General features: G+C 39.8%; 1 protein-coding gene across 4 annotated transcripts in view; it reads left to right on the forward strand.

The window, feature by feature from the left end:
* Nucleotides 1-4,334: 4,334 nt before the first annotated feature.
* The window catches only part of GNPTAB (N-acetylglucosamine-1-phosphate transferase subunits alpha and beta), a 42,081-nt gene continuing 20,312 nt past the window's right edge, over nucleotides 4,335-26,103 (forward strand). For 2 of the 4 annotated variants that reach the window (XM_050323492.1, XM_050323494.1), the window contains exons 1-8: nucleotides 4,336-4,501; nucleotides 8,764-8,849; nucleotides 13,847-13,966; nucleotides 15,605-15,646; nucleotides 16,393-16,598; nucleotides 17,303-17,367; nucleotides 17,547-17,681; nucleotides 25,308-25,469. In XM_050323492.1, coding sequence (XP_050179449.1) covers nucleotides 4,385-4,501; nucleotides 8,764-8,849; nucleotides 13,847-13,966; nucleotides 15,605-15,646; nucleotides 16,393-16,598; nucleotides 17,303-17,367; nucleotides 17,547-17,681; nucleotides 25,308-25,469 — 933 coding nt within the window. In that variant the 5' untranslated portion in view covers nucleotides 4,336-4,384. Of the gene's footprint in view, nucleotides 4,502-8,763; nucleotides 8,850-10,413; nucleotides 10,785-13,846; nucleotides 13,967-15,604; nucleotides 15,647-16,392; nucleotides 16,599-17,302; nucleotides 17,368-17,546; nucleotides 17,682-25,307; nucleotides 25,470-26,103 lie in introns of those variants that run through there. The other 2 variants (XM_050323493.1, XM_050323495.1) reach the window with 2 other exon arrangements.

The following is a 26,103-nucleotide window of genomic DNA, read 5'->3' on the forward strand; positions in this document are numbered from 1 at the left end:
AATTGGCTGCTTTTTTTCTCCTCTCCATTCTTCAGTTCATTGGGCAAACCTGTTCATAGCTGTGTAGAAGAACTTCTAGGATTTAAAGAAAGTTCTTAGTACATCTACTGTAGATCTACATAGTGAATAGGGCAGGAATAGAAATGATGGCTGCATCATTACAGTAAGTAAATACAAAGTGGCCCCTGTCTCCACTGCAAAACTCATCTGATGATAGCCAAGTTACTTCAAACAAATTCTCCACAGGCAAGTCATTACTTCTCCGTTCTTAACTTTTTCTTGCATGACTTGAGAGACCTCTGAATGCTCAGAAGTTCAAAGCATTCACAAAGGGAACCAAAGTCCTTAAGAGCAAACTGCTGAGCCTTCAGAGTACTACCAGTTAGCTCCTGTACTGCGAAAACTCAGTCCTAAAGTGGAAGTAGGCATCCAACTTGCTGGATTTTGTCTTTACCTTTGTGCTCAGTAATATTTGCTTCTCAGAGGTACTATAAGATTAATTCATGTTTGTGAAAAAGACCATGCAACAATGAACACAGGAAACCTATGATGATATTCTCTGTGCAAGATTGATGGAATGTACAGTGAATGTTATCCTTGGCTAACAGGGAAGCTTGAGATGCTACGTTGATTACTTCTGCTCTTCTGCCTCAAACAAAGATAATCACATTATTGCCTTGTATGTTTAGTTCTTACCGTTCTCCATTCCCAGCAAATTAGAATGTGAAAGATTTGGAAAGAACTGCTACTGGACAAGTCTACCATATTCAGTAGCAAATTCTGCCTTCCTCGAGCTTTTGAATATTACAGGATCTCCACTGCCCTTGAGAGAAAGTAAACCTTTCTTTTTTAAAGTAACTTCTACCCCCTCTTAGAAAGGTCTAACTGTAGTGAGAAAAATACCACAAATTCAGAGTTTTTTAAGACCTAAGAAAGAGAAAGTGTTGGTGAAGGCAACTTGTAGAAAATCAGGATCAAGATAAAGTGTGTTTATAACTATTTGACTGCTTATTTAGATTACAGTCAAGTAGATTATTCCAAAAGCCCAGTGGTACACATGGATAATGATTTGGCAAGGCCCTTAAGTATATGTAAAGATCATCTCGAAAGGGATTTGAACCTGTGTCTACTATGTGTACCTTATTAGCTTGCAATTAATTAGCAAGTTAAGGGTGGCTTTGTTTTCATCCATTTTCTGCCTTGCATAGAACCACAGAATCATCAAGGTTGGGAGAGGCCTTAAAGACCATGTAGCCCAAACGCCAAACCAGCACCGCCATAATCACCCCTAACTGTATCCCCAAGTGCCACGTCCAGACACCTCTTGAACATTTCCGGAGATGGTGACTCGAACACTTGCAACTTATTCCAGTGCCTAACCACTCTATCAGTGAAATTTTTTTTTTAGTATCTAATCTGAACCTTCCCTGGCACAACTTGAGTCCATTTCTTCTTGTCCTTTCACTTGAGACACGGCAGATGAGGCTGCCCCCCACCTCACTACAACTTCCTTTCAAATAGTTGTAGAGAGCATTGAGATCCCTCCTGAGTGTCCTCTTCTCCAGACTGAGCATCTCTCTTTCTCTGTTGTATGGAATAATTAAGCCTTCGATGGACTGAAGATGGCAAGAGTGTATGAGCCTATGGCAAAATGGGAATATAGGCAAGCATCTGGAGTATAGAGGCCTGTCTCTTATCACAAGCTGGCTCAGCTATCTTGATAGGTATTCCTACAATTCCTATTTCAAGTATATGCCAGAACCTTTTTTGTTTTGGTTTGGGTTTGGGTTTGTTTTGGTTTGCATTTTTTTTTTTTGTTTTGGGTTTTCCTTTATTTTGTTTTAACCTGGTGATGGTATTGCATTTAGTTTAAATAGGTTTCTGATCTTCATTCCTGTGAAGTGAACAAGTCAAAATCTTTTAGTGTCTTTTCAGAAGGAAAGATCTAGTTGTTCCTTTCCATGCACCTATTTCAGTTTAAATATGTATTTGTTGAACGTGAGTGTTCCACAAACAAGGTCAGATATAGTCCCATCGTGATTTGTTCAGAGCTTTTTATATCTCTGTATCTACTGGAATACTTTGGCTGATACCTAATTAAATAAATTGAATAATATGTGAATTTTAATGGCTTTATCACATCGGTATCATATGGAAGCGTTTATTAGTCTGTGTAAATGTATCATCCCACACTTAACACTAATTATTAATCTAGGTCTTGAAGTCATTCAGTTTCCCTTAACTGATTTTCTTCTTTACTTTGGTGTTATGTCTCTCAGCTTCATCTCTTCAGCACACTGTAGTCCATTTCTGCATTTATGCTGTATTATTGACCAGAAATTATGGTTTTTTTGTCATAATTTGCATATACACTGTACTTCAGTTCTCAGTAAAAACCTCGGTCTGCTGACTCAGAATACTAGGCCATCACTAGTACTGCAGCCACAGTGCTGTAGGTGGTGGTAACGAGATGCTGCAGTGCAATACTAATAGCCGAGTAATAATAGTTCAGTAATAATAACACACTGCTTGAGCAGGAGGGGCGGGTGAGGGAAGTACCAGCAAATATGTAAAGATTATATTCCCCCAGGGTAGTACTTTGGCACCTTGCTGAGGCTTGTGAAGGAAGAAGACGTGAGGAGAAAGTGCTGGCTGTGACAAAAGCTTAGCTGAGGCTTCTGCACACCAAGAAGTGGAGGGCTGGGTTATTATGAAGGGCTAATCAGGCTGATAACACACAGTAAGGAGGAGGAACACAGCACTGAGTGGTGGGCTCTAAGACTCTACAGGCAGCAATTTTCTAATGAAATTGCAATCCTGATTTATGGCCCTTGGAGAAATACTGTGACACCCAAAAAGTAAATCGAAATGGGGGCTCAGTGGCCTGGGAGAGCTGTGCCAAAGAGCTGTGCACTCTTGGCTATTTCTTAAAGTACAGCCAGGTGTAGTCCTCTCACATAACCAACTGTGTAAATATACTAGGACAAACTTCTGGAAGTGGTAGAGTATTGTTACTTCACACAGGGAGATGTTTGTTACTCAGAAAAGTCACTGCAGGGACTTTTAATAAATACTCGGAACTTTCAGTGCAGGGATAGACTACAGAGATAGGTGCTACTGTCTTTAGGCCCCTCATGAGTGCCTATGACACCACATCCTTCTGCTCTGGTAACCAGAAGTGCCTCTGCCTGATGCAATTTTTGTCAGTGGTGATACCAGCAGTGTCCTAGGTAGATGGCTGAACTTCACAGCAGAAACCAGACTGATGCAGATTAAGGATTTACAGAGTGTGCTGTCAGCTAGTGACTGCTAACTAGTTTCTTGTTTTCATGTTCTTTCCTCCAGAGCTATTCTTGAAGAAGTCCACGAATAACCCTCTCTAGCCTACTCATTCCCGTTCCATGAACCCATCCCTGCACTTTATTTCTGTGCCAAAACATGCAATAGAACATTTAAATTAAACCTCAGCATGTAGCTTGACTGTATTTTTATGAAATCCAAGAGTCACAGAGTCACAGAATTGCTAGGGTTGGAAGGGACCTTTGGAGGTCACCCAGTCCAACCCCCCTGCCAAGGCAGGGCCACCTGAAGCAGGTGACACAGGAACGCATCCAGGTGGGTTTGGAATATCTCCAGAGAGGGAAACTCCACAACCTCCCTGGGCAGCCTGTTCCAGTGCCCTGCCATCCTCAATGTAAAGAAGGTCTTCCTCATGTTGAGATGAAACTTCTTGTGCTTTAGTTTACGGACATTGCTGCTGGTCCTGTCGCTTGGCACCACTGAAAAGACTCTGGCACCATCCCCTTGGCACCCGCCTTTGAGACAGTGATATGCATTGATGAGATCCCTCTCAGTCTTCTCTACACTAAACAGGCCTTGATCCCACAGTCTCTCCTTGTAAGAGAGTTGCTCCTCTTTGTTGCCCTCTGCTGGTCCCTCTCCAGCAGCTCCTTGTCTTCCTTGTGCTGAGGAGCCCAGAGCTGGACACAGCGCTGCAGCTGTGGCCTCACTAGGGCCGAGGGGGAGAATCCATCTGCTCCTCTCGATGCCTCTCGGCTGCAACCCCGCGTGCTCGGCAGCGGGGTTTTTTTAAATTTTTAAAATTGCTTCAGTAGTTGTCCAGGGGGAGCAGCCCAGCGCGGTCCAGCCCAGCGCGGTCCAGCCCAGCATCGCCGGGCTGGGGCGGTCTCGCCGCTCCCTCAGCGGGGCCGGGCCGGCCGCACCGCTCCCCGTCCGCCGCCAGGCGGCGCCGCGGCGCTGCCGGAAGCGGGGCGGGCGCGCTGTGGGCGGGCCCCGTCCCCGGCCCGCGCAGGGCGAGGGAGGAGCGGAGCGGGGCCGGGCCGGGCCGGGCAGCGCCGTGCGGGGCGGCGGCCGCCGGCGGGCCATGCTGCTAAAGCTCCTGCAGCGCCAGACCTATACCTGCCTGTCGCACAGGTATGGGCCCTGCCTCTGCCTCGGGGGGCTCGTCCTCATGATCGTCTCCGCCCTGCAGTTCGGGGAGGTCAGTACGGCGTGGCTGCCCCGCTTCCCCTCCGTCCCCCCGTGCGGTGCCGGCGGAGGAGGCGCAGCCCCGCGGCTGCACGGCCCGGGGGCCGCGGCGGCGCTCGGTTCGGGGCCGTTTCTCCTCTGGGGAGCCGGGCGGTGGTGCTGTCTGTGAGCAGCGGGGTCCCCCGGCCGGCACCCCGTGGCCCGTGCGGTGACAGCGCCGCGCCCCGCCCGCCGGGCGCCGTTCGCGCTGTGCGGGCCCGCCGTGCCCCGCGCTGGGAATGGCTCCATCCCGCATCCCGTGGGAGCGCAGCCCCGCGGCAGCTCCTGCTGCCCGGCCCGCCGTGTTCCCACCTGTTGGGCGGCGGGGCCGCTCTCCCGGTGGGTGCCCCGAGGGGTGATAGGTGGGGTCTGACGGGCCCGGCGGAGCAGAGGTGACACGAACCGGCTGCTGCTGGCTGGTCTTGTGCAATTTTTTCCACTTCACTTATCGGGTGATTTATTAGTGCTGTGTTTTTGTTTGAGTCTCGTAAAGCCTGTGCTGGATGCAACCTTCACACGGCGACTGGGAGTGACAGAATCTTTCTCCCTTCAGGAATTTAAGGAGTTAAGTGTATCCTCCCTCCGAGCTGCCTGCAGTTCATCGGACTCTGCCTTGCTTTGCTCGCTACTTGTTACTCAGTTTGCCCGCGTTATTTTGTAAATGATGCAGTGTAACTTACCCTTTTTCTATATATGATTTTGTACAGATGTATATTTTAAAGCTTTATTTTGTATTGCCCCACGTCTTTGGGAAGTTATCAGTAAAAGAATCCGGAGAGGAAAGACCCATTCCTACTTCAGTGTGGTGTTTGAGAATACAGTAAGGATTCAGGGAATTCAAGTATTTTTGTCAGTCTAAAAGGATGGCAGTGTTAAATGCAAACAGACTGGAATTTCCTGATTCCTAAGTTGTTCTCTTTTTTTTTTTTTCCTCTTTTCTTTCCTCCTTCTTTTGTTTCTTCTCTGTTTTATTTTGATTGACTCTTTCAGATACAGAGGGAAAAAAGAAGAGCCATAAGGAGTATTATCTGAAACTGTAGAGTGTGCCACAACTGGAACTTTATTTTTTGTATCAGTACATCTTCTTTACATAAAGTACTTCATCTCTGCTTTCTTGCAGGGTTCACAAGTTCCCAGGACACTTCAAAGCCATCAGCAAATTAAGTAATTATATAGTACTCTTAGGCATCTGTCTGTACATGATTATCAACTTAGTTTGGTGCTGTGAAACTGAGTATAGTTTTGCATCTCTTCAGAATGGGGACTTAAACCCAACTTTAGGATACCATAGAACTTTGAAGGTTTTTAAAATTGCCTCAGTAGTTGTCCAAGTTTTTGTTGATTTTGGTGAGCATAAGTTGAAATCACTGCTCAGAATTATGTTCTTACTAACTTTGATGCTTCCAACCCCTTTAAAGCTATTTGGAAAGCTTAGATACTGTTTAGGCAGTGAGCAAAAGAACTGGTAAATTCATGTAAGAGTAGATTTTCCAAATTATACGTTAAGAAAAAAGAAAAGTAACTAGCAATGTTTAAAAAGAAACAAAACCAATAAACAAAACCAAGCTAAAACACCAACAAAACCTGCACCCTTTATAGAATGGCCATACAGGAATACATAAAACTTTTTTTTTTTTTTCTTCCCATAATGATGGTAAATTAGCCTGGATAAGATATGTTTGCATGCATTTTGCTTTTTGCCTTTGTACGTTGGTAAACAGTGGTAGTTCAATAGGGAGACTAGGCTTGTGAGAACGAACACTGTTAAAGTCTTCTGGCAACAATAGTGGGAATGTAAAACACTTCTCCCATACAGAGTCTGTAAGGCAGCAGCTAATAAAAATTATAAAACAGTTTGGAAAATGAAACCAAGAAGTCTTTCTAGAAATGAACGACTCAACCATTTTTAGCCATCTGTGGTGAACTCAAGCAATAAAAAGCAGTGTGAGGCAGTGCTTATCAGACCCTGGTGTCTGAGCAGCATCTTCAGTTCTGCTTTTCCCCCACCCCCAGAGCCAGCTTTTTGTCCTAGTAGGCAATATTAGGTCTGATTTCTTAGATTCATGCTAATATCAGTAATATCAGTGAAGTAAAAATGGATGGTTAGGGCAAATAATTTGAGATTGGTAACGATATCTGTGCAGCCAGAAGCTGAAAATGAGCTTCATTTCAAGTAAAAACTTGAGCTCAATAAAATATCAGGGCACTGGGTGTGATTCAGAAATATTTATCCAAAAACGTACAAGGTAGCCATGTCTAAACCAATGCTGCAACCTAGTTGTAAGATGAACTTTAAGTTTTAGGACAGTTTGGTTATAAGAACACTTTGATCAGCTTTGTAAAAAAGTTTTATAGCCAGAACATGCCTGAGCCACTGTTATCACATATCTGATACAGTATCTCCTAATAGGCGGTGTCCTTCCCTTTGTTTTTTGATGTTCCCCTTGTGGTTTTATAATATCAGTATTTAAAATTAAGGCAGCCTCCAGGCATTGTTGCAAGACAAATAAGGTGTCAGGAGGAAACAGTTGCAGGAAAAAATTGTATCAGGTAGGAAGAGCTTAACTTCGTAATATGTTTCTAAGAGATCTGCCCTCGGTCCTTTCTGGTTATAGTTAGACAAATGCCAAAGGCAAAGGCTTGAATGTTAATTATTTTTTTCTTCTGGAGAGCCATATTATTCATATAATATATTACAGTCTTGCTCAAATACTTCTGTATTTCTTCTAGAAGCAGATCAGTGTGTGCCAGTTCATCACTGTCAGTAGTAGCAAAAGTTTCCACGTGGATACGATCTTTTAGTGTGTACTGTATTAAACCAGGTATTTGGCAGAAGGACGTAATGACTCGTGCATAAAAAAAGTATAATGGTGTGTTTTTAAGACAATTCCTGACCTTGGTATTTAAGGAAGGAGATTTTTTTGCCTACCTGGGAAATACATGTGCTTTGTGTGAGGAGAATGGAAGTGTTCTGATGTGATCTTGGTTACAGAGACCATTTGCAGCTCTGGCAGGAGTTGTGTGTGCGTGCACTTGTCAGCCAGGCACATGATGGAGCTTCCCTGCTCTCTAGAAGGCTTTAATTTGCTTTACTGTCAATCATGGTAGAGAGGTGTGTATCCTCAGAAAAGGGAGGAAGGTTTATGTTATGGCTTTGAACCCTACCTTAGAGAAATAGTATATTTCATAGTTCCTATAATACAAGAAATAAGCATTAGTAAAATTTATATCTAGGAAGAGTGGTGTAAATAAGTATTATCCTTTTCTGGTTTTGTGTTGTTTTGGGGGTTTTGTTTGTTTGGTTTGGTTTTTGTTTTTGTTTACCATCCACTATATACAAATATGTATTTACCCCAGTAAAATTAGTCACTGTGCTTTCTTCTCTAAAACAGCACAAGATGCTTCTGTAGTTTTTAAGGTTGGACTTTCCCTTTAAAAGATATTAGCTGTGTGTTTGTCACCACCATTTGTCATCTGCTCCAACAACCAAGTAGAGGAAGATCAAGTGCTCTGGTTTTTTGAAGGTTCATCTTTCTGTTGATTTAGCTGTGACTTGGCTCACTGTGGGGTCAGGTGAACTCACATCAAGCTAAAGGGGGATGGCAGGGATGGAAGAGGGGCTGCAACCTGCAGAAATACTGTACTGTTGGGTTAGTTGGGATGCAGTGTAAGACTTTACTTCTGTTGGAAAGAACTGCTGTGTTTTAAGTCTGTAGCTGGGTCATTTCACCTAATTTGGTATGGGCTGGCCTGTCTGTTTGCAGTGCTCACATTTCAGAGGTGTGTATACTTCAATATATCCTGTATGAGAATAGAAAGGAAGATGAGCAAAACTATGCAGGTCTCTGTGTGTGTGTTAGGGGTTATCTGCTTGTATTGAAATATGCTTGATTTAGGTCTCAGTTTTGGGAAAACGTTCCTGAATTTTTGGAGACAAAGGGGAGGTAACCTAAATAAATAGTAGTTTAAAAAGTGTTTGTAAATCATGAAATCCTTTCATGCAAAGCAAAACAAAGTTTGTTTAAATTAAGTGGGCTCTTCAGTTCTAGGTCTGATTGCTGACTCGGTGTAACAACTTATTTGGGATTGTGATCTGGTCAGTTGTACATTAATGCATAGATCAATTCCAATTAGATTGATAGTGGTTAAACATTTCAAAAAGAGAAATTAGTGTCTAACTTTAGAAGGTGGTGACATCAAGTTGTTTTGTGTTGTTTGTTTTTTTTTTCTTTGCAGGTTGTCTTGGAGTGGAGTAGAGACCAGTATCATGTTATGTTTGATTCATACAGAGACAACGTTGCTGGCAAATCATTTCAGAATCGGTGAGCTTTACCTGCACTTGACATATTGCACATTTTACTGTTCAATGAATTTTTAATTACTTAAGTAAAATATTTTAGATGAAATAACATCCTGTTGAGTAGGACCTTAATGTATGGACTCTAAATCTGCAGCAAATTTTCAAGTTAATGATTTAAAATTAGTACATAGTCAGTGCATAATCTCCTATTTTGGAAGATGTTTGACATTTGGAAGCTCTAGTCATATAATGGAGTTTACACTCTAAGTGTGATTTAATCATCCCGTCTCTAATGAAACATCAAAATGGTGACGATGCTAACAATAAAGGGAGGACATGACACGTTTTCTATATAAAGGTAGAAAAAGTACTGTTCCTGTGTGCTTAAAATTCCAACTTTCAGTGTTCTGAAAAGTTATTTTTCATTTACCTTAAGTTTTCCACGATGTTTCATGAGTAACATTATTTAGCAGAGAAGCCACAAAGCTAGTAAGAAGCTTTTAAAAGCTGAGTGCATGGGAGAAACCTCTCACAGCAAATTAGAAACCAAGTCATATGGGTCATTTGTTTCAGTTGTGTTAACTGCTACATGACTTCCTGTGGCTTCATGGTTTGTGTGGGAGTAGCCTGGGGTCTCTTGCTCGGGAAGTCAGTGGACTGTGAATTGGTAGGTGGAAGAAAGCTACTAAGAAGTTATCTGACTCTTAACATTGATACACTTGACTGGGGAAAAAACCAACCGTGAAAGCAGATGCTTTAATCTGCCTTGAGGTTTGTTGAGTCACGAGACAGGAGAAATCATCAGATCAATTTGTCATGCTTTAGTTGGTGTGAGATAACTCTGTAAAAGTACGTTGTGTGGTGTCATTGAATGCTATACAATTTTATAATCTCATCTTGTACCCCTCTCCCCTATTTTCCAAAGGATGACAGATGAAAGCAGAATGCATAAACTGGGGACTGTGGACTTCCAGTTTTGAATCTACCTTATCCATTGATTTTAATCAGTTCTTATTTTAGTGTTAGAGAACATTATTCAGAATTGGATAACAGGAATCTTGTTGGTTGGGAAGTAAAGCAGATCCACTGCTTCACAGAAAGTAAAAGCTGCATGGCCTTTAGGAAATATTAATGTATCTTCAACTGAATTTAAATAGTGTTATTTTCTATGAGCTTTGCAGGTAAACATCTCTATTTTTGTGTAACTGTTGTGTTACGAACTTCTATAGAGAACCTCAGTGTAAAATGTAGACAGATTTGTGTATGTGGGCAAGGTCCTTATGAGTATAAACTGAAAAAGCTCATCACATAAAAAGACTGATGTTGAGAACATCGTTAGTGACACCTGTTGAACGCTCTTCTCTGCCAGACCAAGGAATTTTTCTTGTTTTGCCTTGAAGTTTAGCCATTGTTTTGGTTTGCTTTTCCCTCCTGTTGCACACCCTTGGCATCTCAACTGCTGCACTTTACAGGTAGTCACATCAGCTGCTAAACTTGGTACTTACATTGCCCAGGCTCTTACATAGCTTGAGACAGTGGAGTAGAAATTCCAAGGCTTTTTACCAAGTCATCTCATCCAAAACCATTTTTGAAGACTTAGGTTTGATATGAAAATAAAAAGGGAGAGAAAGAAACTAAATAATGGAGTTGTGTGCACGAGTGTCTTGGATGAGAACTGTATTTTATTACTCTACATGCAAATTCTGTATTTTAGTTAATGCTGAAGTGTAACTTTGCTATTCCAGGATGTGACCAAGTCATATTTAGAACTCCAAAATATGTACGGAAAGAAAATGTGAAGGAACAATCCTCAGCTTTTAAAATGTACAGACTGATTTCAGTATGGTACAGCAAGTGAGAGCTATCAGTGGTTGGCCAGCCATTAATTGTTGAGCTGAGTGAGGCTGGAGAGAGGAAAAGATGCACAAATTAGGGAACAGGAATACCAACGGAACAGGTGAGTTGCTGTTGGTGCATTAGTTACAGAGCTGTAACAGGCAGGAGGGCTGGGAGGTTTACAGTGAGGAGATTAGACGTACCTTGTTCATAAAGAGGCTCAGCAAGGACCATATGGCAGCTTGGAGGAGATCCAGAGTCTGCTGTGCTCCTTCAGCAGCAGTGGGGGTGGAGACAATGAGGTTTGTCTTCTTACTGCAATCTTGGCTGTGAACATGGTTCTCATATGTAAACACATCATGGATATGGAAAATACTTCCCAGCAGGTGTGCATCCTGTCCCATCTGGGGGAGCTGGTGGCTCTGCCTTTGCCTTCAAGCAGGATCCTATTGATGTTTTTAGATTTGCAAGTAAAAAATGTACATTTTTGAAAGAGAAAAATGTAAAAGACTATCCACAGCAAGCCTCAACTTAATTAACTTGTCTAGTAGTCTCCAAGGAAGTTTCCAAAGTCCATGTTTGCTGATATTACAATCATTAGCAAATGGAAAAACTGATGATTTTCTCTAGAAAGGTGTTAAGATAATTCCCACTTGGAATCAAAGAGTGCTTTGATTTGCATCTATTGATGAACCAGAAGCTGGTCATCTCAAAAAGGGGAAATAACTGATTAGAAGGGTAGTTGTATTTAGTAAATTGACTCAGTTCATCTTGGGCTTGACCTGTTTGCCAGACTGGTGTTTTTGATGAAGACCACATGTATAAATCCACATGAGGGAGAAACACAGCTACAGAATTTGAGGGAGACAGTTTTTGGTTTTTTTCTGACCTTCAAATGTTTGTAAAAGGCTCTACGTGAAAAATAGTGTTTGAGAACCATACTGCTGAAGTGGCTCTCCTGTTCCTTTTCACTTTAAACCAAAATTCCCCTACATACCTGTCAAAATATAAATTCTCAATACTATTTAAGAAACCATGAAACCATCCAGAAAGCTTTGACAAAGCCCAAAAAGGTAAAGTCTTAAAAGTGTTACGTAGCCCAATTGGAAGCAATAAATTGAATTTTGCAATATCTGGGTTTTATTATTATGTTTCATAAACTTTCTGAAACAATGGATGCTGTAAAAATGCGTTAAGAAAATTCATCTAAGTATTTGGATAAACTTAAAGTGGTTGGACTAGTGGATCTGCAAACAGTTCACTTGTTTTTTTACTGGTCTTTCTCTATTGCCACTGGTAGTGAATAGTGAGCTTGCCATGCCAGAGTTAATTCAGAGTTGGGATACCTGCACCTGACCGAAAATGCCTTTCCTCTGGAATTTATAAACATTTGACTGCATGTGACAATAGCATAGCAAATTACATAGTTATATGTGCTGTTGCATAGACACCCTTTAAATAAATTATGAATTGGAGAGAGGCTTCACAGAAGTCAGAATTGCCTCATACCATTGAAGGAGTTGGAGTTCAGGCTTTTATTTTGGACATACTACATTCTTCAGTGAAGCCTGGATAAATAAACTCTGCACAGAAGACTGAGGCTTGGGCATTTTGGAAATCTGCTGGCTTGTGTCAGTAGCTTCCACCTGAAACACTCCTTTCCTAGCTGTAACATTCAAACCAGTAATTTAATTGATCACAACAAATGTAGAAAAGCTGGAAGAGCTACTGCCATTGAATTTCTACTCCCGTGGAGAACTTTTTAGTTCAAAACATGCCTTGTTAATGGACAAGAAGCTAGTCATTTCTGGGGAAAGAGGTGAAACAACTGATTAGAGGATTATTTGTATTCAGTAAATTGACTTTTTTTTCTTGCCAGTTGAGAGGGTAGCCTTCTGCACAGTGTTACATGTCAGAGGTGAGAGAGACTTTCTGGGGAAGGCAGCACTGTTGCTCAGGTGTTCAAACTGTCCCAGAATGACCCACTGTTATTCTTTGTGTCATAGCTCCATTAACTTGTGTAACTGTTGTGTTATGAACTTCTATAGAGAAGGACGAAATTGAGGACGAAATGTTCCTGTCTGTTGTGCTGTGACCAGCTACTGGCTGACCTTTTACCAAATTTTGTGCTTCAGTTACTGAATCTGAGCCAGTAGAAAATGAAGCTGGGTGGAAGTTGCTTGGCGTGCTGTGCAGGGGAATGTGGGTGAGATATTGCCTGCAAGCTGTGCCTCGATTTGAATGCTTTTTGGGCGACACAGTGGGTGGAGAGGGAACACCTTTGGAAAACATCATTGCATGACCCCACATATCTCAGCATTAGACAAGTGTTCAGCGTTTGCTAGGCCATCTACAGTTTAGGGAGATGTTAAATAGCTTGACACTGGAACTTTTGAAAATAATATTTGGGGCAGCCTCCTGCTTTCTGGGACTGAGAGGTTCATCTATGGTAGCAGCCTGGAGTACCTGCTGTCACAAAGCAGTGGACCTTAGGCCTTGGAGAGGAGATTATCATTCAAAAATAGAAAAAAGATTCCAAACCTATTTCTTCTGCCTTGGGTATATTAGGAAATCTGCAGCTCTCCAGAAATAGCTCCAGGATATTCAGTTGTGTCAAGAACTAATTTATCTGCTTTGTCTGGAGTCTGAATTCTTGTACCCAAATTAAGTTTTTGGTTTATGAAACAGTCTATTAATAATAACTAAGAGACATTGCTAGGATAGAGACCTGGTCCTGCTGAGATCTTGTTGGCTCTGTGCAATTAAATAACAGCAAGTATGATTTAAGTCATAATACTTCATGCTGTCCAATCTAATGTAGTTGGTGAATAACGAATGTGGCTGGATGCTGGTGCTGACTTGTAAAATATTTGATGGGTTTGAAGGAATTGGGTTATAGGTTTATGTAGGTGAAATTCAGAGCATAAAGCTAAGATTTCCTTTAGTTACTGAAGTGTTATAGCCAGTTTGTGGTTTTGGTTTGTGCCTGTGCTGTTTTGTCAAAGGCTTGTGTATAATTAAGACACGATATATATAGCTAAACAGAGGCTTTTTGCTTTGTATTGTTTGCAGTCCAAACACCAAGTATTTCTGTTGTTAGACAGAAATTGCTATTGTAGGATGCCATGAACACTTGTAATGTAATATTAAACAGCTCATGTAGCTTTCCTTTGAATTATGTAGGCTGTGTTTGCCCATGCCAATTGATGTGGTCTACACCTGGGTGAATGGCACAGATGTTGAACTGATCAAAGAATTGCAACAGGTCAGGGAACAGATGGAGGAAGAACAAAAAATAATGAGGTAATGATCTTATGTATTTTTTCCCTTTAACCAACAGCAACAATCTAATGCAGTACTAGTTCCCTTTGTTGTTATTTTTTCCTGTATTACTCAACATGAAAATTCAAAGCACATTTTCTCACTTCTTCATTTGATTATTCTCAAAACCTTGTTTCAGTTCTACTTTTAGCTGTGAAATACCGTGTAATAAAAAAACTGCTTCAGATATAAAGCATAATAATTAGAGCTGTGCTGTCATGAATTTCTTAAATGCCATCCAAAGAACTGTGTGTTGTATATGTAATTTTGTATTGATTTCTATAACTCAATTTGTAAATAATAACAATAATAAAACTGTATCTCAAATGTATAACCTCTCTTCATCCCCTTTTTCTCCTGCCATCCCCTGCCCCAGTATTTCTTTTTATAATGGGCTTAATAAAATTATAAGCACACGTTTCTTAAAGGTGCTTTCTTTTTAAGGTAGATTTGTTGTCTCCAAACACTGAAACTGATAAATAGGAAAATAATTTATTCATGTTATAAAGGTATGAACTGTGCTTTAACTAGGGAGCATTTGATGCTATTTGATGTTATAGATTGTGGCATACAGTTCTGCATAATTACTGATCTAAGCCTTCAAACACACGCTGCTGCAGACACCTTGGATTGTGTCTTGCAACCATTGATTTAGTTCTTACTAACCAGCTCTGTTCACATGATCTGTTTTGGGCAGAAAGTATTCTGAATGGACAAACAAGTTCATATTTTAAGGATTGTAATAGTTGAATTCAGAATAATCAGAAATCCGCAAGTAAACATATTGATCTGAGTTTTGGCGTCTTGCAATTTAGGTACCACTGATAATGTGATCATAAGAGAAATTCTGGATTTTTTTTCCTTACTACCTAAACAATGAAAATATTAGTAGAACTTTAAATCCATTGACCTTAAACATCTTAAACATAGACATGGTGTCTCTGCTCTGAAAAGCTTTCAGATTTGTGCTACTATTTCCTTAGCAGTTCATATAGAGGATATTAGTGGAGCATTGTCATCCCTCGTGTTGTGATTTCCTTTTTGGAAAGGGAAAAACACGTATTGTTTTCTTCCACAACTGATTTGGAAAGTTGATATCAAGCTTATGAGTAAGACTCATATCCATGCCACGTTCAGTATCTACAGGGGCACCTCTCTTGTAGGTAACTTTTTTCATGTACTTTGAAATCAATGAGCACTACTGCAGAAAGAGCTTTTCATAGTCCTTATCAGAATATTTAGGCAAAACAATCAAGTCAACCTAGTTTCAGGTCACTTCATCCTCGTTTCTTACCAGTGCTTTTCATATCAACATCTTTTTTTTTCTAAGTAATCTAATAATAAGCCCATAAAATCCTGTTATAGAAGAAAGAGTCCTGCTGCCGTAGCTGTCAGCACAATCACGAATTTATGAGCTCCACACTGCACCAGTGTGAGCAGTGAAGGGCACTTGTGTCAGCTTGCCTTGGCAAGGGCAATGGCAAGGCCTTTACAGCTTTGTAACTGGGTTAGCAGTGCTTTCACAATGCACCCCTGACTCAATTAACAATCTGAAATTAGACTAAATTCCTTACTGTCAACTCAGTGTTATTTAATATAGTTGTTTTAACTTTGTAATAGGGAAATCCTTGGAAAGAACACAACAGAACCAACAAAAAAGAGGTGAGTTTGTGATTTGAGGCATAAATTGGAATAAGTGATAATCTGTTCATTGTTAGCTGAAAGCAGGTGCTGGTTGGGGTTGTGGTTTGGTCTTCTATAGTCTATGCATGCTTTCCTATGTCACTTCAAGAAAAGATGACAGCATGATAATATATATATATTGAATAAAAGTAATGTTATTGTACATTGTCTGAATGACCCTCTTAAAACGTAACAATTTCTGGTGTTTGAAAAGCATATCCTTGTCACTCTTTTTAGGCGCAGTCCCTATTCCTAGTGTGAATTTTTAATGTGTATGTACCTGAAGTTTTATGATTCAAAAACATGAACATTCTTTTAGTGTTACTTTCACCTGCTGTTTGTATACGTGGCACTGCAGGTGATTGCCTGTGAAGGGTCAGGGCCACTTGTGGCTCTGCTGCCAGGAAGTGGCAGGGCCTGGTCCATCCCACTCGTTCGGCTTGGTCCTTCTGTTATTTAGAGATTTTTTATAGGGACTTCTCTGTAGGCAGACTTTGAAATGCTGGAAACTTCTGGAAAAACAGTTATGGGAATGAACTAAACACTAACAGTCAAATATTCCTCTTCTACATCTAAGTAAGAGTGATTTCAACAATGTCCCCATGCCACAGCAAGTGTTACAGTCAACTGAGCCGATTTTACGAAAACATCTAGTTGCATCTGACACTGGCTTTTGTCCTAAATTTTCTACTGATGTTAAATATACCTTTGGTATTTTGCTGTAGCGAGAAGCAACTGGAGTGTTTGCTGACACACTGCATCAAAGTGCCAATGCTTGTCCTGGATCCTGCACTGCCTATCAACGTCACACTGAAAGACCTGCTGTCCATTCATCCTGCTTTACAAGCTGCTAACAATATGTTCTTTGTAGCAAAACCAAAAAATCCTTCTACCAATGTGACAGTAATAGTTTTTGATAGCCCTAAGGATGGTAAGAACCTCTTTGTCTGATTCCGTCCAGTTTTCTAGAGGAAGCTTTTTTTTGGTAAGCTGCCGTGAATTAGTTTTGGGGTCCTTTTTTCCTCCAGTTACCTACTCTGCAGCTAATTTTCTGTTTAACTTTAGCAAGTCATTCTGTGTCTCTAGCCCTCGATCTGTTCCTCTAAATGCTAACATTAATGATACCATTTGCTTACCTCCCAGACAACTGATTACAGACAATTAGAGTTCCATGCTTTAAAGGACTATTGCAAAACAGGTTTGATATCTGAGTATCTGTCTTGCACTGGTAATCTCAGAAGGCTGAGGTTTAGAATGAGGAAGATTAGTTTTGGAAGTCCTCCCTTAATTGCTGTGAAGTCTAGTTTAAATATTGCGCAGTAAGTTCTGCCCTTGCTCAAAGGATTGCATACTGTAAAACAAAATTATTCATGTATTCAGCATATATAAGTAGGGTCTTAGGGCAGGTATGAGCTTCTTGTTTTGTTTAATATGTAATGCCCAACCACTACCACTCACTAGCCCAACCACTAGTGTTTATTTCACTACCGAGAGTTTTTTACTACTTGTAAAGATAACTCTTCACGCCATAAATATTGAAATCATTTTACTTTGCAAAAATATATGTTGATTAATAGAATATGAAAAAGAAGTGACTTTCAGTTTTTGATCTACAATACATTTTATGTATTCTAGTTGAAGCTGCCCATTCTGGAATGATGAAAGACAACAGCAAACAGATAGTATGGAGGGCTTACTTGGTATGTTCTTTTAAAATCTGTTGATTAGCTTTTCTGTGTGTTGAACATTCTGTGCATTTTTAGAAAGTTTCTGGACTATTCTTTCTCCATAACTCGCATGTAGTAAAAAGCGAAAACTTCTGAAACAAACCTTACTGTAAGTGTGAAAAGATCTTTATACCCTGTATTCTTGTTTTTAGACTACAGACAAAGAAGTTCCAGGTCTGGTATTAATGCAAGACTTGGCCTTCCTTAGTGGATTTCCAGCTACCTTCAAAGAAACAAATCAGCTCCGAACAAAACTACCAGAGAGCCTGGCCTCTAAAGTAAAACTGGTAAGGGTCTGGAAGAAAGAGTACTTGACTTGTATTGGTCTTTTGAAATGGCTTACATTTGGGATCTCACTCACTGAGGAGACTTAGAATATTTCTGATAGTAATCTGGGGTTTTTCTGTGTGACTCTTTCCTGAGTAGTGAAGAGTAGCAAATAGTGTCTTAAAGAGTTTCCTTCAAAAGACCAGTTGTTCATTCTGTGACTGCAAGTTATTGGGCATTGGATTTACTAACTTGCAACTGGTTGAAAGGGACCAGCCTTATCAGTTTCTCTCAGCCATTTGCTATAGGCTGTTGTCTTGCTCTAGGATTCTAGATGACTGACTTGTTTAATGTGACAGAATTTGTTTCTTCTTGGCTTTTTTCTTCCCTCTTTGCTTTTAGAGGAATTCTCTTAATAGTAACAGCACCAAACACTGCATTTCTCACTGCCACATACTCTGTAGGGTCTTGAGCAAGTTGCATTTCAGTTGACCCATCTGCAAGGCAACAGATCACACAACTTGGGTGACTGTCATCCACTAACATTTAGCGCCTCCTGTTCTTCTCTGATACTTGGACACCTGTTTGAGTTACGCCAGATTTAACAGATAGGTAAAAGTTTAAGAACTTTGTTAAAGTCATTGGCTTATGCACTGAAGAGAGATGTGATTCATGGTGTGGAGAGGACTGAGGCCAAAGAGTTTGTGGAGGAGAAGGGGTTAGCAGGGATAAAGGGATGTCAATCGGTAGGTAATTTGTCTTCATTAATCTGATGTCTACCTGTAGCATGTGCTAATTTACTTTATGGCTTGTTCTTTGTGCTCAAATGAGGAAAAGTCTTTCATTTTCTTTGGCAAGCTGGGCTAACAACTCACGTATTCTATTGCAGAAATTGTCTTGTGTAATCCCCTTCAAAGGCTGGTCACAATGCAATATAACGCAAGCTGAATTTCTTCTTTCTTGTCTCAGCTTGTGTTAGCTGACTGTGCTAGTCTTGCTAATGGTAGAAACCTTGCAAAGTAAACACATGTGTACCTCTCCTCATACATTCCCTAAAACAGCTTAATAGAGCTTTTAAATAGCCATTTCAGCTTGAATAGCTTTTTTTTTTGGCCTTCGTTTACATCTCTAGTGTCACAGGGTTAAACAACAGTGGATATTCATATGGTCAGTCTGCCAGTCTGCTTATTTCATAAGCTGTGGGTATTTTTTTAATCACTTTAAAGAAATGGTGTTTCTGTAGAGAAATGAGATTACTATCCAACAAGAGATGGTACTTCAGTTGCTAGGTTCTTGATTTCAAGTTTGCATGAGGAACATTGCTAGTTAAATGCTTCCTGACTTTGCGCCATCTGAACAATCTTATTTGAGCACAGCTTCATCTCTTTGGGTTTCGAGCCTATTCTAGTTCCTCACCACAGCTTAAGTTACAGATTGCTGGTAGTTTTAATACATTTGACTTGATGTAGCTGAAGAGCTCAGAATGTGTTTGTACCAGCTCTTTTCGTTTGCTAAATTTGCCCTTTTAGCATTCAAGAAATCTAGTAACTTGACATTCCTTAATTATTTTTTTCTGTTTCAATTTAAAATCAATTAGCTTATGTTTTCCTGACATAGGGTTATTTTCTAGGAGCAGCTCTTCTGTAATGTTCTCATTAACCACCAAATTGGTATATGAAATTATGTTGCCTCTCTCAGTTCACAGATCATTTTGTGGAAAAGAAATCTGTGTGCTACCACATCTGGGAATATATTGGAGCATCATCCCTGGCAGTGTTTGTTCTCTGGCTGAACATCATAGACATAGGCTCTCATAGTAACATATGAGAAGAATGTTCTCCCTCCAAACAATATTTGGAATTTCATTTTCTGTCCTTTAGCAGATGTTTCTTTATGTTCTTTTCTGCAATGATTTTGACTTAAATCAGTTTTGTGCCATAGTACTCTACTTTTTTATTTTTTATTTCTGGTGTTTTGTATCATTAACACTTGGTGTTCCTTTGTCAGAGTAACTTTTTATGTGTTTTTCTTGGACCCTTTAGTGTCTTTCTGTCCTTGATATTTTACGACCTTTTCTTCTTTACTCTGATGTCTGTTGTCATGGCTGTACTAATAATTTTGCTGCTAAAACACAGTACTTTTAGTATACGAATACCTCCTGTTGAGGGGTGTTTTTTGCTGGTTTTTTCCTTGTTCCCCAGCTCTCTGCAGATAATTTCTGTCTTCGTTCATTGTAGTTATTTCTCTAATTGCATTATCTGACTATTGTAAAGTCAGTTTTGATAGGTTTTTTTCCCTTTTTTTTTCCGTCCTGTGTGGACTTTTTGCTTCCAGCATTGAGAAGTTCATAATTGTCTCCAGGATTTCTGCTGTGAATATGTCAAGTACAGACCTTAGGCTAGTCCGTGTGCTAGAACAGAGACACTTCATCTTTCATGGACACCTTTGAAGAATGAAATACCTGGATTTCTCCTAATTACATTTGAGCCATCTACTGGTTTTATTATTTCCTTGTGGTCTTAAGACTTGTGGAACAATTCTGCCTGGACCTTAGTTTTTTGATTACAGTATTATTTTTTTTTTTCATTTGGTCAACTCATTGCTTTCAACGTCGCTTTTTCCATTTCAGTAGGCTCTCCTAGCAGTATTAGTCCAACAGAAAACATGATGGATCAATTCTTTTTGTGTTTCAGTTGTACTTCTTATATCCAAGCAGCTGGCTAATCTGTTGTCTGTGTCCAGGCTGATCACCAGGTTAGCTCTTTAGCAAATTTAGAAATACTATAGTTTCTCAGTGGTTTTGTTTTTTTTTTTGCTGCTGTCCAGATGAACATAAAGGCTGTATCTCTGGCTTGTCTTAGATACATTTTCCATCTCCTTTTCTGTTTTTATGGAAGGGCTATCCCATGCCTATCATGTTTCTACATGATTTTTCCCTAAAGCTGTCTCGTTTATGTTTTTTTCCTTGTGATCAGTCATGTGTTGTCTATTTGTGCTGGTTCCCTTTTCCTTAGTGTGTTCTTATCTCTGTGTAAACATTGCCATTGTGATCAACTCATTATCTGTTCCTAAGAATTCTCTTCTGCAATTTGGCTAGGCGTATCTCTGTATAAACACAATCTTTTGTCAGGTATCCACAGCATTCTGCAGTTTCTCTTTCCAGTCAACTTTGCTTTCTGTGTTTCTTTTACTGGTGGTGGACGTTTTAGAACAATTAATTTGGGATTGTTGTACCCCATGTGGTCATAACAGTGAGTTCTTTCTCAACCAGTTCTCTACTCTTGATAGCAGCAATTTTTGTATGTTGTACTTACAATGAAATATATGTATATAAATGTAAGAAATGTTTTATTTGCATGCATAAAATTTTTTAAACGTGAAGTTTGGATGAAATATTGTTTCTATAGAAGCCTTTGCTAAGGTCCAAGCTCAGAGTCCATCCTTTCAGTGGATGTTGTAGGTAGGCAGTTATGGTAAACACAGCCAAGTGTGGTTTTCTTCTTATCAGAGAGATATGCTGTGTTGATGCTACAGTTAAGTAGGAGAAATTTTGGTTGTTTATAGTCTCCTCTGAAATCTGAAGCAATTCCTCTGTTGTTATGGTATCTCTTAATCTAAGCTCTCTGAAGTGGTGTAACACGCCTGGCGGAGAGGAAGAAAGTTGCACCTGAGTTTAAGCTAGACTTGTCTCATAGATGTCCTCTGATGCTTAATGGGTTTCTTCATGCTTTGAGGGACTGTTTCTTAATGCAATGCTGGAAGTAAAGAAATGATGAAAAACACTTCCAGCAATGCTGCTGTTAGAAGGGAAGAAAAGTGAGAAAAGGAGTATACTGTTGGTGAGTAGAAGGAGCGCAGCTGTCAGTGAGTTTGTGCTGAATGTTGATATAGCTGTTTTAGTTAGACTGCTTTAGTTTGATTCAAATCCCCTCTGAGTCCAAAGAGGACCAAAAATTGTTCAGACATCTGGGCCAGATATTTCTTCTAAAAATCACTGAGAAAAACAGCTGAGGTCAACTAGAAGTGGTTAAGAAGTGAAGATTTGTGATATAATGGCTTCATTTCCAAGGTGAATTATGTCTGTTGCGGTCTACTGAATTTTTGTACTTATGGCCTATGCTGTAATGTAATGATATGGAATTTTATTTCCAAATGAAAGTTAATCAGCAGTGTTAATCAGTCTGTTGGTCATAGTTGTTGTTCTGCATTGTGAGTGTTATGACAGATAAGGTTGAAAATTATATTTGGCTGCTTTTTGTTGTCTGTGCTTTCTTAACTGAGTGTAACAAGCCACTAGATGGAGGTGTTACTCTGGTTGTGCAGCTGATGGCTGCTGAGCTGTTTGAAAGACATTATGTTGGACATATATGAAGAACAACTGAACATTTTATTTTAGTTTTCCCACCCCTTAACTACACATCTAAAGAAAACTATTATTCAGTTTAAGGAGACACTTATGACTTAATTTTTGAAGTCATGATATAAAGACTGGCAAGGGAAGGATTGACTGGGCAAAAGGATTTGATTGGTTTGATTTTGGTTTTTTGAGGCTGTCATGCTAACAATTTTTCACTGAGATTATATATAGAAGTGAAAATTTTTGGAGAGGTGATCTTCTTCCAAGATTTGATATCCTAGTTGCCTCAAGGACAACTGAGATCTCCCTCTTTGCAAAATATTGTGTCCTTTAATCCACATGCGCACACATATACACAAATATGAGCAAGTATGTTAGAAACTAAGGGCTGTCTTATTAACCTTGTCTTACTAATGGAAGAAAATTCACCTGGGAACCTGCAGGCACAGTGGTGTTTTGCTGTCCTCACTGCCTTGAGGATGAGGGGTCTGGGATTCTTACTGCGGCTTGTCAGTGTTGTTGGAGCAGACAGGTGGCTTTAGGAGCTGGTGTTGTATGATCACACAGATGGAGTAAGTAAACTTGGTAGAAAAAAACTTTAAGGCATTGCATTAGTTTTGGCTCAGAGATGAGCCTCCTACTGTATCACTTCATAAAGGGAACTTGAGACGTTTGTAAAGACAATAGTGTTTCATGTTCATTAAACTTTTTTAACTCTTTAAGGCAACACATGGCCCCCTTCCCCTGCTATGTGGGCATATGAATTTTCCCAATATCCATACTGTAGTGTGAAAAAGGAGCATCTCATTTCTTTGACAATCAACTTTAGTCATTAAGAAGACAAAGCAAAATAATTTGAAGACTGGTTAAGAGTCTAAGCCCCACCTCAGAAAAAAAAGTGCTCGAGGCCTCTTACCTTGAGAAAATGGAAATGAAGGTGTTTACTTCCACATGGGATGTCTGAGCTCATCTAGCCTGTCTCCTAGTAAGCAATGCCAAACATGCTGGCTCCAAAGGAGAACCTGCTTTTAAAGCTACCTGATGGAGAAAATGCAGTTTTCCTGTCTCATTTTCAAGTGTGTGATAGAAATGTGCAGTGGTGGCCTGGGTGTGTTTTCAGCCCACTTGGGTTAGCAGAGCCTCGCCTGGTCACACTGACCATCTATCTACTTGTTTTTCTATTCTATCTTTACAATGCCTTTAGATCTGCTAACCTGCTTTGGCAGGATGGAGATGTTCTGTATAAGGTAATATTCCAAGGGAATGGACAATTGTGTGCATCCCTACCGAGGGGAGGTTAATACCTGTGAGACAGTAGAAAATCTGCCAGAAATTTCCATTTTGAATGTACCAGCAACAAAATGGTAGGAGCAGAGCCTGCAATTTATTAGAATCTTGTTAGTAATATCACCAGATAAATTCATTGAAATCTAACTTAATTGTAGCTCTGCTAAGGAAAATACTGGTTTCTTAAAAAAGATACTACTGGAAAAAAACCACACTGAGGTAATAAAAATAATCTATTTATTTCAGTGTTTAGCTTAACTGATGCTGAGCAGTGGAGTGTTTTTCCACTACTTCTTGTTTGTGCTTGGAATATTACAAATTAAAAAAATGCAGCGTATATGCTGTATTAGTGGGGGGAAAGGGGAAATGTGTGTAATAAATCTAGGTAGGAGTCTGTAGTACAGGTATTTATTTTGCTGAGTTTGGTGGGAACAAGTTAAAGAGAAACTGAATGTTTTCAAATGCTTTCAGAGCTCTAGAATGGTAATATTTTTGTTTGTTATATGTATGTTTTAAATTACAGATTCTAAAGGACTGTGTGACACTGTTGTATTCCTAAATAAAGCACATACCCAATGATGGCAGCTTTGTAATCTGTAGCATTTTGATCCCGATATTTTTGGAGGTTGCTGGCTGCAGTCCATAACTATACCTCAGCCCTTTAGCTACTGAAGCCATCCTTTCCACCCATAGGTTCAGATGATTCCTTGGAAGGTCTGAGATTTATCAGATTTTCCTAATGGCAGGCCTCATAAGTCAGATTGAAAGATCTCAAATAGCATATGAGTCAAAGCATCAACAGCTTTGAAATGTCACAAGTGGAACAGCTGGTCTTACTAAGGGAAGGGCTGCTAACTCTGGGACGAGTGGTGTTTTAAAATGAGCAGAAAGGGTCACATTTAATAAAAAATAAATAAAACCACTTAAGGTTATTATGAAAGAAACTGATGGATTTGGTTTTTTTGAACCTGACATTATTCAAATTTTGGTAGCTTATGAATTGCATTTACAGATCTTATGCAACTGAAAACCTGGTAGATGTGGTTATTTGTCTTATGCTGCCTGAAGGAACAAAAATTAAGCATAGGCTCAAATAAATATCATTAATGATTAACTGCATTTATTCTCAATCAGGCATACCCTTGGAAACTCCAAGTGCAGTTCTGCTTTTAGCTTGATTGTATCTGCTCATGCTACTTCATATGGTAAACACAGCATTTTATTGGGTTATGCCATATTACTGGGGAGATGCTTTGTTGCCCTGTCATTTTTAAGCTGTTAGAGAAAGGGTGAGTGGGTGTGTAGTGCAAGCCCCTCATCCTGTGCATTATGAAATCTGATATACAGACTTACTGGTGGCAAGAGATAAAAACAGCAAACAGATCAAACAGTCCTCAGCTAAGAAATGACCTTAATAGCATATTGGCAACCATCATTAAGGGCTTGGAGACCCACATGGATTAGCTCTGGAGCCCTTTGTATCTCAGATTTCGGAGCTGTAGGTTGAACTAACTGTAAACCATTCTGAAAATTTCACGCATCTGACAGCAACGATACATTGATGCCCTTAATTTTCTGAGAAGATCGTTGCTTGTTTAAGATGGAAAAAAAAAAGGATGATTTTTCCAGTCATATAATAAAATTTTAATAAAACATGAATTTTGTTATTGGGGTGGGAGGGAATGGATGGTGACTTAGTATTCACTTGCTCCGGAAACATTTATAACGTGAACAGCTTTACTGCTGACTGGATCATTGTGTAAAGAGAAATTTTCTTTGTAAAGTGAAAACTAAGCATTTAGAAATGTTCTGTATCTTTAAATGTTTTTTCCATTTCCCATTTTACTACTCCTTTTTGTGTTCTTACAAAATTGTAGTTCTTTAAATACATTACTTAGCAGTCATTCTTCTTGGTAACTCTAGTAAGAAAAATACAACAAAAATGTGGAATTAGCAGAGAAAGAGTGCTGCATGCCAGAAATTGTTTTCTCTGCTTGTACAGTTACAGCTCTATTCAGAAGCCAGCGTGGCTCTCTTGCAACTGAATAACCCTAAGGGTTTCCAAGAACTGAACAAGCAAACAAAGAAGAACATGACTATAGATGGGAAAGAACTGGTGCTTAATCCTGCTTATTTGTTATGGGACCTCAGCTCTGTCAGTCAGGTAGGTAAAATCTGTTACAGCACATAAAGGTTACAGCATTTAAAAACTGCAAGTAGAGGCTACCTATGACAAGGAACATGGGATTTCTTCCAGAAGCTTGGAAGTATTAAGAATCAAGTGCCTCTGAGGTTGTGAGAAACGTCACAAGAACACTGTCCAATTCTCAAGTAAAGGAGAGGGAAGAATCAAGCAGTGTGACATTTAATTGAAGTTTTCGTGTTCCCCACTAAGTGAAAAATTTTGCCCTCTGCACATGTTCTGATAAAGTTGTGTTGCAGTCAAGTCCTGAAAGGCTTGACTGATTCTGACTGGCAGATAAACAGACTTCCTGTGTGGGGCAGATAAAGGCTTTTATTAGCAAACATGATTATCTCATTCCCAATATGTTTCTTAGTAATTTTTTGCTTTGCAGCATCATTTATGCTGAGCAAATGTTAATTGCTTCTCTTCCACAAGTGTTGAAGTCCTGAAATACAGGTGTGTGTAAGGAAAGGAGGCTTACTTTGAATGCTTTTGATACAGAAAGGATGTTTGTTTAGAAACAGGAAATGAAATAACAAGGTGTGAGTTTCAAGATAAGATTTTCTAAAATCTTGGAGTTTTTCTCCTGCTGGAATTTAATTTTATGGTAAAT

The sequence above is a fragment of the Myiozetetes cayanensis genome, unplaced genomic scaffold (genome assembly GCF_022539395.1).
Source record: "Myiozetetes cayanensis isolate MyiCay16 unplaced genomic scaffold, myiCay2020 scf3, whole genome shotgun sequence".
NCBI lineage: Eukaryota > Metazoa > Chordata > Aves > Passeriformes > Tyrannidae > Myiozetetes > Myiozetetes cayanensis.